General features: G+C 35.7%; 1 protein-coding gene across 2 annotated transcripts; it reads right to left on the bottom strand.

Annotated features, from left to right (window-relative positions):
- Nucleotides 1-3,910: 3,910 nt before the first annotated feature.
- Nucleotides 3,911-10,821, bottom strand: LOC116163568 (glucosidase 2 subunit beta). 2 transcript variants are annotated; one of them, XM_031477569.1, is made up of 4 exons: nucleotides 10,268-10,821; nucleotides 9,912-10,220; nucleotides 9,659-9,859; nucleotides 3,911-4,737 (listed from the first exon to the last, which is right to left on the bottom strand). In XM_031477569.1, the coding sequence occupies exons 1-4, from the start codon at nucleotides 10,749-10,751 to the stop codon at nucleotides 4,133-4,135; spliced, it is 1,599 nt and encodes a 532-aa protein (XP_031333429.1). In that variant the 5' UTR covers nucleotides 10,752-10,821; the 3' UTR covers nucleotides 3,911-4,132. The 2 variants fall into 2 exon arrangements, with proteins under 2 accessions (XP_031333429.1, XP_031333428.1); XM_031477568.1 differs by having other exon boundaries at nucleotides 3,911-4,743; nucleotides 10,268-10,820.
- Between the last annotated feature and the right edge of the window lie 3,740 nt (nucleotides 10,822-14,561).

Here is a 14,561-nt window from a genome sequence, read left to right as displayed (position 1 = left end):
TTAAAATTATGCAACCAATATAAATATTCACTAAGAAATTAACGAGCAGAATAAATCGAAATGATCGAAGTGGTATGGTGTACATCACTAGGTAACCAGTTTATTTGTCAAAATTGAAATTAATAATTTCATAAAAATGTGCATGTGTCTGATGTAGTTTACTAGCTTTGCACTTTCTTTATGACTTTATGAGCGTCTTACTATAGGAAACAACAGCACAAATTGTACGTTTAATGTACCTAACAGTAATTAAAGATTAAATGTAATGTAAGACTGTTGATTTTTAAAAAGGCGTCGGTAAGTATTTTTGCTGTTCTGTTTTTAGATCGGTAAGTAATTTTGGCGTCGTCGTAATCATAGCAACTGGTAAATAGTCAGAAATGACCGATCGCGCAAAAAATTATTTTTAGGCTATCATCACAAAAACGTTGATTTTGTGGTCGCTTTTGCGGCCATAAAGTTTCACTTTATTGTACGCTTCTGTCAAACTTTACTTTATTGTACACATCTGTCAAACTGTACTTATTTGAAACTGATGTGTGGTGTGAGAACCAGTAATCTGTTTGATAGAAAGCGTCTATCTGGTCTGTCCTCATCAAGGATTGGGTCCATCCACGTGCGTTTTTTTCATTTTCAGACTTGTAGGAATGTTTCACACTATTTTGCGTAATCACAATGTTCACATTTAAAATTATAGTTTGACGTTTCAATCTTTGCTGCTTGCAGAGACCTTTTTGAAGTGTAGAACCAAAACATGAGGAAGATGTTATTGCTTACATTATTATACGAAGAATCACCAGCAATTAACCGAGAACACAAGTACCTACCTATACCTACCATCAAAGTAGGTAATCAGGTTTCTAATAATTGTACGTTAACTATAAGGTCTTGGAAGCCACAGTTACGAAGGACCTATTGCATTTGACATTATTAAAATCTTGTGCAACCGAGGAAGTTGCGATTGTACTTTTACTCTCAAACGCCTGCTTTTATATCATATATGACTTAGGGTCGCAAGCGCAACGCTTGCAGCTTCCAAAATTTCATTTGGGGTATCTGAACTGTCGCTATCACCCATTTTGATACGCACAAAACACACGCAAAGATGCTAATTATAATTACATATGACAGGAAATGCTTTGTTTTTAATTGTCTAAGATAACTATGATTTTCAGAAAAAATATGTTTATGAGCAAATTTTTGAATTCTTTTTTGATGATCGCCTAAAAAATGTTGTGTGCACCTTGGCCAAAAGTGATTTGTTAGGCCTCATCTGAATTGCGGCCTCGGCTACCGCCTCGGCCACAAACAGCAGCTTCGGCCAAAAAAGATCACTTTTACGGCCTTGGTACACAAATAACTATTGCTGGCCTCTTGTACAGTAGTTCCAATTATCGTACAAAAACCATAATTATCGTACATCTGGTAACACTGATCTGACAGTAGTTTGACACAGTTTAGATGGATATCAGTTGATGTTGCTAGGCAACATTTCCAGTTTGGTAATAGTAGATTACATACCGAGCTGGAGCTGGGAAGTGGCCTAAGCCTAAGGCTTAAGGTAGAAGGTACATGAGGTATAAGCGCGAGACGTTGGTTATGAACCACTGACCATCGAGGTTTGTATACTATTTTATTCAAAATTTGTATTAAATAGGTAGTATACCTAACAAATGCCATCAGTGTCAGTGTAACATTGAAATCTAGTCGGCATTGGCGAGCAAGTTGGGATCGGGAAGTACTTTGCCGACCTCGACAAGGTTCGCAAAAGATGTCAAATTGCTCACTTCAAAACAGTTGGTAATTGACATATTACATACTGGGTGAATACTTTCAAACCAAACATAGGGAATTAACATGGGAAAACCGTTTTTCGCAGATTGTTGCTCACCAAATTAACTTGGAGAGTTCATAATGCCACCATTGGAAAGAAGATTTTTTTCCGCGTTTTATGATATGCAAATTATTAACGTCTAGTTGCACGTTTAATTATTATTTTGCGAAATTAGGTAGTCAAAAGTGTACTTTTAAAAAATCAGGGTAGTCATGAAAACAAGGTACGATAACTGTCAATCATTTTAATTTGTAATTACCCAGAACAAAAAACTAATTACCACAAAACTTACGATGTATTCCATTGTGGAAAAAGTGTTTATGGTAAAAAACGTTTACGGCGGTAATAGTTGCCGCAGAGTGCGAGATTTATTTTCCGTGGAATTTAATCAAACTTCTATTCCGTCAAAATCGACAATTTGACAGATAGTTATTCAATTTGACAATTCCGGATGCTTAAATCTTATATGGGTCATGGCTACATGATTTTCAGAGTTAATTTTATTTTGCGAATTTTTGATAAAATAATGAGAAAATACAAATAAAACTTAACTAATTCGCATTTAGTTAGATGAGAAAAAAATCTTCTTTCCAGTGGTGCCATTATGAACCCTCTAAGTTAATTTGGGGAGCAACAGCGAAAAACTGTTTTCCCATGTTAATTCCCTATGTTCGGTTTCAGAGTATTCACCCGGTATATGATTGTGAATAATAATTATTCACATAAGTCAGGAAAATGACATATTACTGGCGAGGAAAGATTAAAGTGCGAGGCCCTCTTTCACTCAATGGTTAAAATATCCCTTTATCGTCTTGTATAATAAATAAATATTATATACCTGAATCACATCTCCGTTTTGAACACTCGAATGCGCACGAAATCGGGCCTCTAAAAGACAAGCTTTATAGTTGGTAAGTAATGTTACTTCAAATATGACTTATGAAACAATTTGTAACTGGATCTGTAATTATAAGAAGGTAGTAGATGGCACCATCTTTGAAGATGAACACACACCAGAAAAATATAAAACGTTACCAAATTATTGTAAAATAAAAATATCCAGCACTACGAACAGAAATAAATTAAACGATTTCACGCTTGGATCTTTGACATTAACAGCTAATGACAGTTTAGTTGACAACAGAAACTATCGCCTTACAAAATTTTATATGCACCCTTAGACCATAGTATATGGACTACTAATTGTAACGAAAGGGCATCACCTGGGTATGTGAGTTTCAGCGTAAACGAGTCTGTCCGATTAGATATGATTTGAGACTGTCAACCTATAAATTAACAAACGTCAATTAATTAATCGCCTAGATATGTAAAAAAAGCAAACCTATTCTTTTTTGTGGACGTATAGCAAATAATGAAGAGTATTTAAAGCTTCCCGTACTATGCGGTTACTATAAAAGCGACTCTTTATGCGATCCGAGTGGTGTTTACATGACTTTATAGTTTACCCTGAGATTCACATACCCAAGACTACAGTGCCCTCTATCCGTGACCACCCATTTTGTATTGAAAGCATAGGGCTAATAGCAGTCCATGTACTATATGGTCTAAGTATGCACCTTATTATACAGTACTTAAAATTATGTAACTTACTGTAGCTATCTCTCTAATCTGCATCGCTTAAAAAATAATTTCTTCATTTGAACTCAAAAAATCTTTTTCATATAGCATTACCACTGTCTACAATGCCATTCCATCGAATATTAAAAAGCTTACAGTGTCCAGGTTTAAATCAGCACTACGTCACATTCTTTTGAACGAGTAAAGTGTCCCATTCTCAAGTTACTTATTAATTAACTTTTTTTTTTCACAGTATTGTCTTTTTGTGTGTGTGTGTGTGCTATCTCTTTGTCACCCGTCCATCGAAATTGTAAACATTTAAATTGAAGTTATGTTATGGGTTAAGTGGAAGAACACTTGGTGGCGATGTTGCCCCTAGGTGAACTTCGCCCTTTAGATCGTCATCTAATAAAGACCTTATTATTATTATTATTATTAAAAATTGTTCCAGGATCTACTTATACCTAAGAATAACCAATAATTTAATTAAAAAAAGCATTAAAAGTATCGAATGTTTATTTTTCAAAAATCAACTTACTTAGCCTTCATATTCCTAAATTTTACAATTATAGACAGCAAAATTTAAATAATTACCCAATACTATTTATTCACTGTAAATCAAATGTGTAGAATAAAACCTGTAGAATAATTTATCTAGCACGCAATAAAAAAATACGTATAATAATGTTCCCCCATAAAAATTAATACTCTATTAGTCTATTATAATTCATCATGAATTTCGTGCTCACTATCTGTCATTGATTCTCTGCAAGCTGCTGGTGTTGTAAAATCAAACTGGTATTCACATTTATTAGGTTCAGTGACCGCTGTCACTTTATTTTCACTACCGCACACAACTCGTACTTTTGTCGATCGCTCTGGACCGTTCCAGCACGACTGACCACCGGTGAAGTGCATGACTGAATATTTATTTTCTACTCCTATCCATTCGCCCCATTTTCCTAAATGAGTTTCGAGAGAACTCGACTTTGGTTGCTGAATGACTTTGTTAAACGGACATAATTTGTAAATATACTCGTGATCTGTATATTCAAAGCATTCACTTTCCAAAATGGCAAATTCGTCGTCTACTCCGAAGTCAGTTTTCAAATACTGTTCAACGTCGTTTATCTCCGATTTAATTTTTGATGCAGCATCGTTGGCGGAGTGATATTCTGTTCGAGCATTACTGGCCGCATCCACTATTTTTTGCGTTTCATCATCATATTTTGGAGAAGGAGGTGGAGGAGGTTTTGCTTCCTCGGCAACATGTCCTTCTTCCTCCTCTTCGTCATCAGCATCACCTTCTGACTCTTCCTTGTCATCTGCATCTAAAGTGAATTATCACCAAACAAGTTTAAGCGAAAAGTTCAGCGTATGTGTCTCTGCATCATTGATTTGTGAATTAATTTCAGACAAATTTTGCACAGATTTCGCACATTTGTTACAAATGGTCCTGTGTGCAAGGTCACAGAATGCTGACTAAATTATACATCTGCTTCTATAATCTTACAACACATGTAAATATATCTACTACAGATAGCTCATCCAATGTTATATAAGTACAATAGTTACTCTAATTTAGATCTAAGATAACGTGAGTTAAATCCAAGGTATGGTTTTTGTACTCACTAATGCGATTTATTATACATGAGTGGGTCTCTGTGGAATAGGTAGAAAGTGTTAGTACCTTAGAAGACAAAAAGCTTTGGAATCGATCACAGAAATTTGATCTAAACACATTTCCAACCTCCATTTTTTAGATAGGTAAATTTGTCAACACGTTACAAAACAAACACGCAACGCAGGCAGGTTAAGGAACTGTAGAATACTATCTGCTGACGATGGTGGCGTTGCAAACTCTTCGAGCTTTAAGTGACTAGGATTGGTTAAACGAAGGTTTATCCCGTTAAAGTTCGTAGCATCAGTGCCATATTCACAGAGGGGCTAACAGAGCGGCAAAAAATTACAACAGAAAGAAAAATCCTGTAATGTCAATTTATTAAAAAGTCGAATAGAGGCGCGTTTGCCTGTTCCGTGATTGTATATGTAACTGCCACTTGAGCTCGACGTCTTGATTGCGATTTGAGCGCGTCGTCGTCTCCTATACTGCATTGATTATAAGAAGGTAGTAGATGGCGCTGTGTTTGAAGATAAACACACACAGGAAAAATATAAAACGGCACCAAATTATTGTAAAGTAGAAATATTCAGCACTGCAAACAGAAATAAATCCTTCACAATAACAACTAATGACACTTCGGCAGTTTAGTTGGCAACATAAACTACCATCTTACAAAATTAAATGAATACAGTATAGCAGTCTGTTTATTTGCGCCTTCAGTACTCACCATAGATTTAGAAGACTAATGGAGGGAATATAATGGTAGAGGGGGTAAGAATTTTTGTAGACGGAAGTTGCCACATCCAGAGGCCACTCTCGTGGATAGGTTCCCGTGTAGGTACATTTTGGCCAAATGCGAGTATCTCCGAAACGCATCAATAGAATTTAAAAAGCAAAGCAGATTAGTAATCACGATTAAATTGGCTTTCAAATAATGTGCCATTTGCCATAGGATTCCATTTAAAATTTTAGGGGTTAAGCTCCCTACGTAGAGGGGTGAAGACTTGGGTTCGTGATTTGTACTCCAAAAGTTGTCCCCCTCGAATACAAAATTGACGTGTTCGAGGATTTTTCGAAATTTATAAATTGAATACCCTAAAAGCCCTCTGTATACTTCTCGTTGGGCCACATATCTCAAGAACAGCTCTCAAAATATGCGTTTGTGCTCTCAATGTTGGTGTGGCTATAGTAAACTGGCCTTAATTATACTACTGGAACACCTCAATGTATATTTAGATTTGTAGTCAATGATTATATTAAATCTGCATACTTTCCCATCCTTGTCTATTTTGTTTACTTTACCATGAGCATGTATTTTACTCTTTCTATACATTTTTAGCGCATTTTTGAAAAAAATACGCTAATATATTCGTTATGGCTGGCTCTGGATGGCCGGCTGTCCGGGTGAGATCTCAGCAACTACAATAGCTATAGAGACTTCATATTTTCACTAAAAGCTTTCTGTTAGAGTGTAGATGTGCAGGCTCTAGTCTATTTTGAGTTAGATTACTCATGAGATGAGATCGATAATTTAAGAAAATAATTTCGATATGGTTTTAGGAGGTGCTATAATTTTACCTTTAGATAGCGCTACCAGTATAAAAACTTAGTTATTTACTTTGTGATTTGTTTTACAAAATAAAGACGTACAATCAATTGAAATTAAGTAAAATTAATTATTTAACGCAGCCAAAATTACTAGTGAGATCGATAATTTTAAACTTCGCTAATAAAATACTGATCTGTATTACCAAAGATGCGCTTTAATCATGCATATGCTGATTTACAACTTGTTTTGTTATTATTAGTGGAAAGAAAATTATATCTCTACGTCACTGAAGTGAGACGCTAATGATAACGGAAGTGGTGTGGTATTTTATTCACAGCCAGAGGCCACTTTTGGATCCCGTGGTCTATGTCTGGGCCAGGATTTGATTCCCTCCATTAGTTTTCTAACTCAATGGTACTCACACTCAGCATAGCATTGAATGTTTAATGAACAGAGCAGTTAGTATGTTTGTGTTTTCGACTTATCCTACAAGTATTAGGTAGGTACAAGGTGCTACACATACAGGGTGCCCGTCAGTGGTGGCTCTGGGGCGACGCCCTCCCTACAAAAACCAGTAAATCACTTCGGAAGGCATATTTCGCATTTTATAAATTTTTGTCATTTAAGACAAATACTATTTTCAAAAATTACACAATTCCGAATTGTTTAGATAAAAATATAGGAGCAATCAGTGATCTGCATGAATGGAGCGCGCGGTCAAGGGGCTATTTATCGTCCGCCCGAAATCCACTGATGTTCGCTAGCCCACAGACGCTATCGCGCCGGCGCGGATGTAGTTTCCATGGGAATGATGCGCGCTTACATCTTTAATGCTGGCGGAAACTGCAGAACCCAGTTGCTCCATATACACGATCAGTTTGTGATACAATTTTTTTGATTCTGCAATCGCAGTTGTAGGTAGTTGTAAATTTGCATCAAAAGCGAAGGAAATGAAGGTTTTAAATTTTAATAATGATAAACTGAGAATTGAAAGGTGTTTCTCTGTAGTAAAATTAATTAACACTTATCTGAGGAGTACAATGATCGAAAAGAGATTGCCAACGTTAACGATGTTATGAGTTGATTATTTCCATCTTATAATAAAAAACCTCGTAAAAAACTAATTAGAATTACGATGGTTCCCCCGTCCATATATTTCAGTGATCATTTGCAAACGTCAATATGTATGTGTTGCGTAATTCAATATTTATTCAGGAAATAAACATGCAGAATATCCCACGTGCTTAAAAATAGCCTGACTAAATTTTGTCGTTTTTTATCAAATTGTTTTGGTAAGAAGAAATACTTTTCAGCAATTTTCCACCCAAAATGTTTTTGTTACGTGTTATGTGGCAAAATAACTCTACGTATTTCAAAGTCAAAAGTTTCACACGTCAAAATTCAATGGGCTATTTCTATGCAATTGGGATATTACTGTTGAAAAAACTTCAGAACATTCCTGACTTTAAAGAAAAAGTCATTGGAAAATTCATAGAAGGATAGAATTTGGTTTCAAAAAGTAACAAAATTGTAAGCATGTAAAAATAAACTCTTGTTCTTTAGACATGTCGAAATGTTACTCAGCGTCCCCCCCCAAATAGAAGGCCCACCAGCCGTCACTGGTGCCCGTTTTTTGAACTCCAACATGGGATCTCGGTTATTTGAAGAGATGCAATGCAGTTTAAATCGCGGCAAATTTGCGTATTTTGGTGCCCAATAATATGCCGTTACGAAAATTCGGATGTCTACAGAGGTTGTCGAGATTTTTGAAAAAAAACAGAAATTTTCAATTTTAGATTTGCCTTTTATTTCGAAAACAACAAAAAATGGACGTTCTAAACTAAAACATTATTAAAGCCCTTTTTTATGTGAGGAATCCAAATATGTTATGGAAAAATTCAAGGCATAATATTTCTTATGGCAGCCATATAGAATTCTATCATTTTTGAATGAAGCTTGTTTTCCTGATTACAATGATGTATAATAATTATTCTATGTTTCAACTTTAAGATTCTGTCAAAGTATGGAAAAACCGTTTTTGCGAAAAGTAAATGACCAGAGCTGGGTTGAGTGTTCTAAAAAACCGCTCGACAGACAAGCTCTCTAATTGTCTTAAAAATGCTCACGAGCATCGAGTTGTTTTGCAAAGCGAAACTGATTGCGAGTTCCAAGCACTCCAAAATTGCTTGAGCAGTTTATCACGAGCGCTCGGGAAAAGTGCTCGTGAGCAGAAAAAACGCTCAAGAGTGGAAAAACGCTCAAGAGTGGAAAAACGCTCGCGAGCGGCGCTTACTCCTTCAGCGCTTAACGACAGTTAAATGCGCTCACGAGTGAAAAAAAACGCTCAGGAACGGAAAAAAAGCTTGCAAGTGGAAAAAACTGCTCGCGGGCAGAAAAAAGCGTTCGAGTACTTTAAGTAAACGCTCGAGTATCGAACACCAAACGACCGCTCCAAAAAGTCGCTCGTAAGCACTTTTTCAAGCAAACGCTCACAAGCAGTACCCAGCTCATTCATTGACTGTATATGTAACTAAATCAAATTTAAAAAAATATTAATGAAAATTACATTGCAGGCCATATGAGGACGGCTTGCGGCCCGGCTGGTTGCCGACCGCAGCTTTAAAGTATGATAATAATTTTTTAATTGCACATCTTTTTCTAATTTGACCATCCTCATATCTTCTATGGTTTCGGAGATCCCCATGATAGACATCCTTATCTTGGACACTGTGTATATTATATTTTTCCTGTAGTTTATTTTTTATTTATTTATGTTGGAACCAAAAATTACTAAAGCCGCATAACCAGAACCCTTAAAAATAATTTTCCCTAAATAGTGCGGAACCGGAACTTACATTTTACATGGAATTCATATTTTCAAGGAATTTTTATGACTTAATTGCCAGAACGGTCACTCAGATCTAATAAGAACTTTTGTCACTGACCTCTATAACTGGACTAGTAATTGGAACACGGGTGAAATCTAATAATTGACAAGTTGCACTAGCTACAAGAGTCAATTTCCCAAATTCCTCATGAGCTATCTGTAGTATACCTACATCTGTGCTCTCACCTTCTGGTGGTTCCAGATCACTAGCATCAGTTTCATCACCGTGTTCTTCTTCTTTATCACCTGCGTCACCAACAGGGGGCTTAAATATTGATTCTTCTACCATTAAGAACGGTTTGATGAGAGACCATGCTGTCGTTACAAAAGTTTCTTCATCTACGCTACTTTGCTCATCTAAAAAGTACTTGGCTTCCTCCTCAGAAACTAAAATAATCAGGTATGATCATTTTAATTACATGTAACACAAGAATCTCACCTTCCCCATTACGGTCCTTATCAAAAGTGGAGTGGGCTTGAATTTCCATAACATCGACTAAACCATCTTGATTTGTATCAAACTTTCTGAATGTGTCGATCGCTTCAGGTCTTGTGCTAGCCAATTCTTCCTCTAGCTTTTGCTTTCTATTTTCCTCTTCAATCTTTCTGTACTGCTCAAGCACTTGATTTTCTAAATCTTCCGCCTCTTTTTTAAGCGCCTCCTTTTCTTGAACTATGTGTTGCGCTTCTGCATCTTGTTTTAATAAATCACTTAATTTATCCTTTTTCTCTTGCTTTAATTGTATACCTTAACAAAAAAGGTATAAAAAAATATGCCTAGACAAAGCACCTTACCTTTTTGACTGAACTCTAATCGTATTTGACTGCCAATTTTTAACAATTCAGCCTGTCTTTGTGCTTCCTCCCTAGCAGATTGACCTAGTTCGAAACAGTTATTCACACATTTCACGTGTTTGTGTAAATATTCATCTGTTCCGTCGCAACAATCACATACCCCATCGTTCACTCTAGACGAATGTAGATTTAGGGGTTTGTGACCCCCGTTTGTGCAGTGGAAAACTCCATTAGGACATGCCGCGGTTCCTGGTTCATCACTACCATCTGGGCAATCACAATAATCATCATTTATTTGTGTAAAGGGAATGATTAAGCTTCCATCAAAACACTTGAAATCCTTTTCAGGGTTATATAAAGATGCTCTGGAAAGCGAAACACCTCTAGGCCTAGGAACTTCAGATGATAAAATTTGACTTATTACTATAAATACAATAAATAAATAACTACGTATAAAAGGTGTTAGTAATTGAGATATTCTCATTGTTACATTTACCGGTACAAGAACGTACACTGTGCAAGTGTTTAATGAAGTTTGGATGGACACGTCAGTGTCAAATGTCAAGATATATTTCTACTACCAACTGTTATAACGCTAATTTCCCTAGACAAATATTAAACTACAAGGCGTTTATGAAAAATTGTATAATAAAATGATGATATCATAGGCGCTTTCTTTCGGCTACTTCCCGATCATGATTCCAAGATCGTGATTCGTAGGATCACGTTTTACGAAAGAACGCGCGAAGTTTAATCAAAGCATGGTTAAGTTTTATGTAGTACACATTTGCGTTCGAATTAGGTATTTTTTGTTTGGATTATGAAAATAATTTAAATACAAGTGGAAGTACTTGTACGATTATGCTCCTCTTCTGTTACAAATATTGACTAACCTAATATTTGAGCAGAAATATCATTGCATTTATAGGTTAGGAATTCGTGATCATAAAACTTTTATGTTCAGTTTGTTCACGATTTTAGCAATCATGTTCATAAGATCATACTTCGAAAGAACGTGATTTGACAATCCAAAAAAGCGCCTCATTGTACAATTGCGTCCCGATAATGTTTGACGCCTATACGGATCAGCATTTTCCTCTTAAGATCTTTTATGGCATACTGTTGTAGTTATGCAATTTAGAATATATAATGTATGTTGCCATGTAAATGAATAGTTTTGTTAATGAGAAAAAATATAATTGTCTGTCAAACGCGCTGTAATTTTTAATTAAAAAAATTACTTCTCAATTATTCATTATCCATCACAAACGGTGCTTCCCAAACAATCTTCACAGGTTATGGGCCTAGACACAGATTGTGCGTGATTAGATATATTTTTGTTCGGATTCATTGAGAAGTGTTGAGCACATCAGCAAGCATAGAATAATAATAATAATAATCGTCCTCACACTTATTATTAGGAAAGAATCGTCCTCAGTGTCCACAATGTGGTGAACTATTAAGTGTACGACATGTCCTACAAGAATGTCAAACTCTGCAAACGTATAGACAGGACTGTGACGTGGGCGGTGGACTCGACGAGTTAGTAAATAAAAGTACGTTTGAAAAAGTAATTAAATACCTAGAGACTATAAACATTGCACGAGAAATCTGACCCCCGAAAACAAATCTTGACCATCGCTGCATGGACATTCAATGATCTAAGTTGTCGAAAATGTCCATGTGGGGATACTAATAAGTGTAAATAAAAAAAAAATAAAAATAATAATAATAATAATAATAACCTCAAGAACAAAGAAACATCATAAATACAAGTAACGCAACATGCACTACAAAGACAGGTCCACCCAATAAAGTTACACGCCCTAGCACAATTAAAAAACACATAACTCCTTCACCGAAGCACACCACGTTATCACAACCCACTCGTATTCAACCCAAACGCAAAAACCTATACAGCACTACTAGCTCACAAAATACTGTAATATCTCCATCAATAACCCAAGCAACCTCACAAATACAACCTCAAGAACAAAGAAACACCATAAACACAAGTAACGCAACATGTACTACAAAGACAGGTCCATCCAATAAAGTTACACGCCCTAGCACAGTTAAAAAACACAATACTCCTTCTTCTCAGAAACAACCCACTCGTATACAACCGAAACGCAAAAACCTTAACAGCACCACAGGCTCACAAAATACTGCAATATCTCCACCAAAAACCCAAGCAACCTCACAAATACGACCTCAGGAACAAAGAAACACCATAAATACAATTAAAAAACACAAAACTCCTTCTTCACAGAAACACACCACGTTATCACAACCCACTCGTATTCAACCCAAACGCAAAGCCAAAGAAACACTTACACAATAAACTCCATTTAATAAAATTACAGGAATTATTATAATGATTTTTTTTTGTTTTGTTTTCCTCTTTCCTGATAGCGTTGGCTATTGTGCCCATCAATAGGTATGTTGGTAAGTACGAATTACATTATCCCTAGATGTCCAATGTACGTGTGTGATTTTTTTTTTTTTTTTTTTAAGGACCCTACATAACTTCACCAGACACAGACACAGACACTAATCGTTACTTGATTTTTATCCGTGCGATTAGTTAACCAGGCTAGACCTGAGTTCTCACAAGAAACACCGATAATAATAATAATAATAATAATAAATGTCTTTAATAAGTACCTAGGTTAAATTACATAGAAATGTGTACAAAGGGCGAGATTCAGTAATGGAATGCGGAATAAGGTGAGAAATTAAGGCGCTATGGCAATGGGCGGCAAGAACGGGATTCATGTGCGCAGAACCTAATAGGCGACCTCCAGAACTAGGTGAAAAGGATTTATTCTGTATTATTGGTTATGGTTACTGATGCTTCATGTTACAACACACCAAAGAATTTCTGCATATCATGGTATAATAAAAACGGTATCGCAACGCGCATCGTGACCCCTTTCCCCACGCCTGTATGACGTCAGGCATAGGCATAGGGAAGAGGTTACAGAAACGCACTATTATTTGTGTATCTGTCGGCGCAATTTAGGTTTATTTGAGTAATTACATACACAAATGCAAGCTCGCACAAAAACGTTACAATGAAATGCAAAGCAGATGAAATGTAGGTAGAGGCATTGTTCAAATGGTGCGCCAAGCGCGTGTAAGAGAATGGAAAACGAAGATCGTGTAGGTCTTCATTTTTTAAACAGTTTGAAAATATAGTACACTAGGGCTTATAATTAATCAAAATGTACCTATTTAATAATTTTATATACTCACGTATGTATATCTAAGTGGTCGAAGCAATAAAAGTATTTCCGCGTACTGTAAATATCCTAGTTTACCTACATCGTATTAATCAGATTAATTATATTAAATAAATTGCTTTCAGCTTATTTTTTTAATTTTTGCATGCAATTTTGTACTAACATTTTCAAAACTAGACAACACTAAAATGTAAATTTGAATTTCACCAGAAAACACAGAAAATTACTAAAATAATTTTTGTGGTGAACTTGAAAAATAGAACAAGCTCTAAATAAAAAAATTGTATGCTGTTTAAAATCGCATACAATTTTGTTTTGCGCGTGGCCTATTAGACGATAGGTACATTATTTTAAAAATTACATTAAAAAAATTTTTTTGCCGAATAATTGTAACGTCTCAATTAAGCTTTTATTCTTCTATTCTAAGAAGTATCTACGTTATTAATCGACTCGGCCACAGCGGCTCCTCGTATGATAACGGATGCCCCAAATTTATGTTTAGTCTACAAATTTTTTCGCATACGTATCTTCACGTCCGAAGTATTTAATATCTTAACCCTTCGTTTTTCGTGAATAATTATTACATTTTGCACTCGCGCAACCAGGTATTATCGTTTAAACGTTTATTCGGTATCCTCGCGGTGTAATAAAAGCAGAAATAAAATGTAGCTGCTATTATAAGAAGCAAAAATTCGAGTGTTCGCATTTTCGCAATGCAGACTATCAAGTACACATATGCATAGGCCCTTCCTGTACGTACGATAAATATAATTAGCTCCACAATGCAGATTATACTTCGAAAACGAGGCCCACCATTGAATCTTTATGGGTTTACGCGCCAGATGTAACTAGAGTGACTGGGCACCCGATGCATATAATTAATTCATGTAACAATCAGTCAAAATTTGGCCTCATCCATTATCCGTCATTCCAAAAATGCATTTCGATGAAGTGTTTTCAAACTCCAAGTAGATGTACAACTTCATTATATCTTGCCTTTAAATATTGGACCATTTTTTGAATTGTGCCAGTTTTTGGAAACTTTGAAT

The sequence above is a fragment of the Photinus pyralis genome, unplaced genomic scaffold, assembly GCF_008802855.1.
Source record: "Photinus pyralis isolate 1611_PpyrPB1 unplaced genomic scaffold, Ppyr1.3 Ppyr1.4_LG2, whole genome shotgun sequence".
Classification (NCBI taxonomy): Eukaryota; Metazoa; Arthropoda; class Insecta; order Coleoptera; family Lampyridae; genus Photinus; species Photinus pyralis.
Note: the sequence above shows the minus strand (reverse complement) of the source record. Positions and strands in the feature narration are given on the sequence as shown.

Bases quoted from the DNA above. Each gene is read 5' to 3' on its own strand.
- LOC116163568 (XM_031477568.1), bottom strand. From the start codon at position 10,751: ATGAGAATATCTCAATTACTAACACCTTTTATACGTAGTTATTTATTT. The intron at 10,221-10,267 runs GTAAGGTGCTTT...TTTTTTGTTAAG, and splicing joins ATTAGAGTTCAGTCAAAAAG to GTATACAATTAAAGCAAGAG. The intron at 4,744-9,658 runs GTGAGAGCACAG...AATTCACTTTAG, and splicing joins TGATCTGGAACCACCAGAAG to ATGCAGATGACAAGGAAGAG.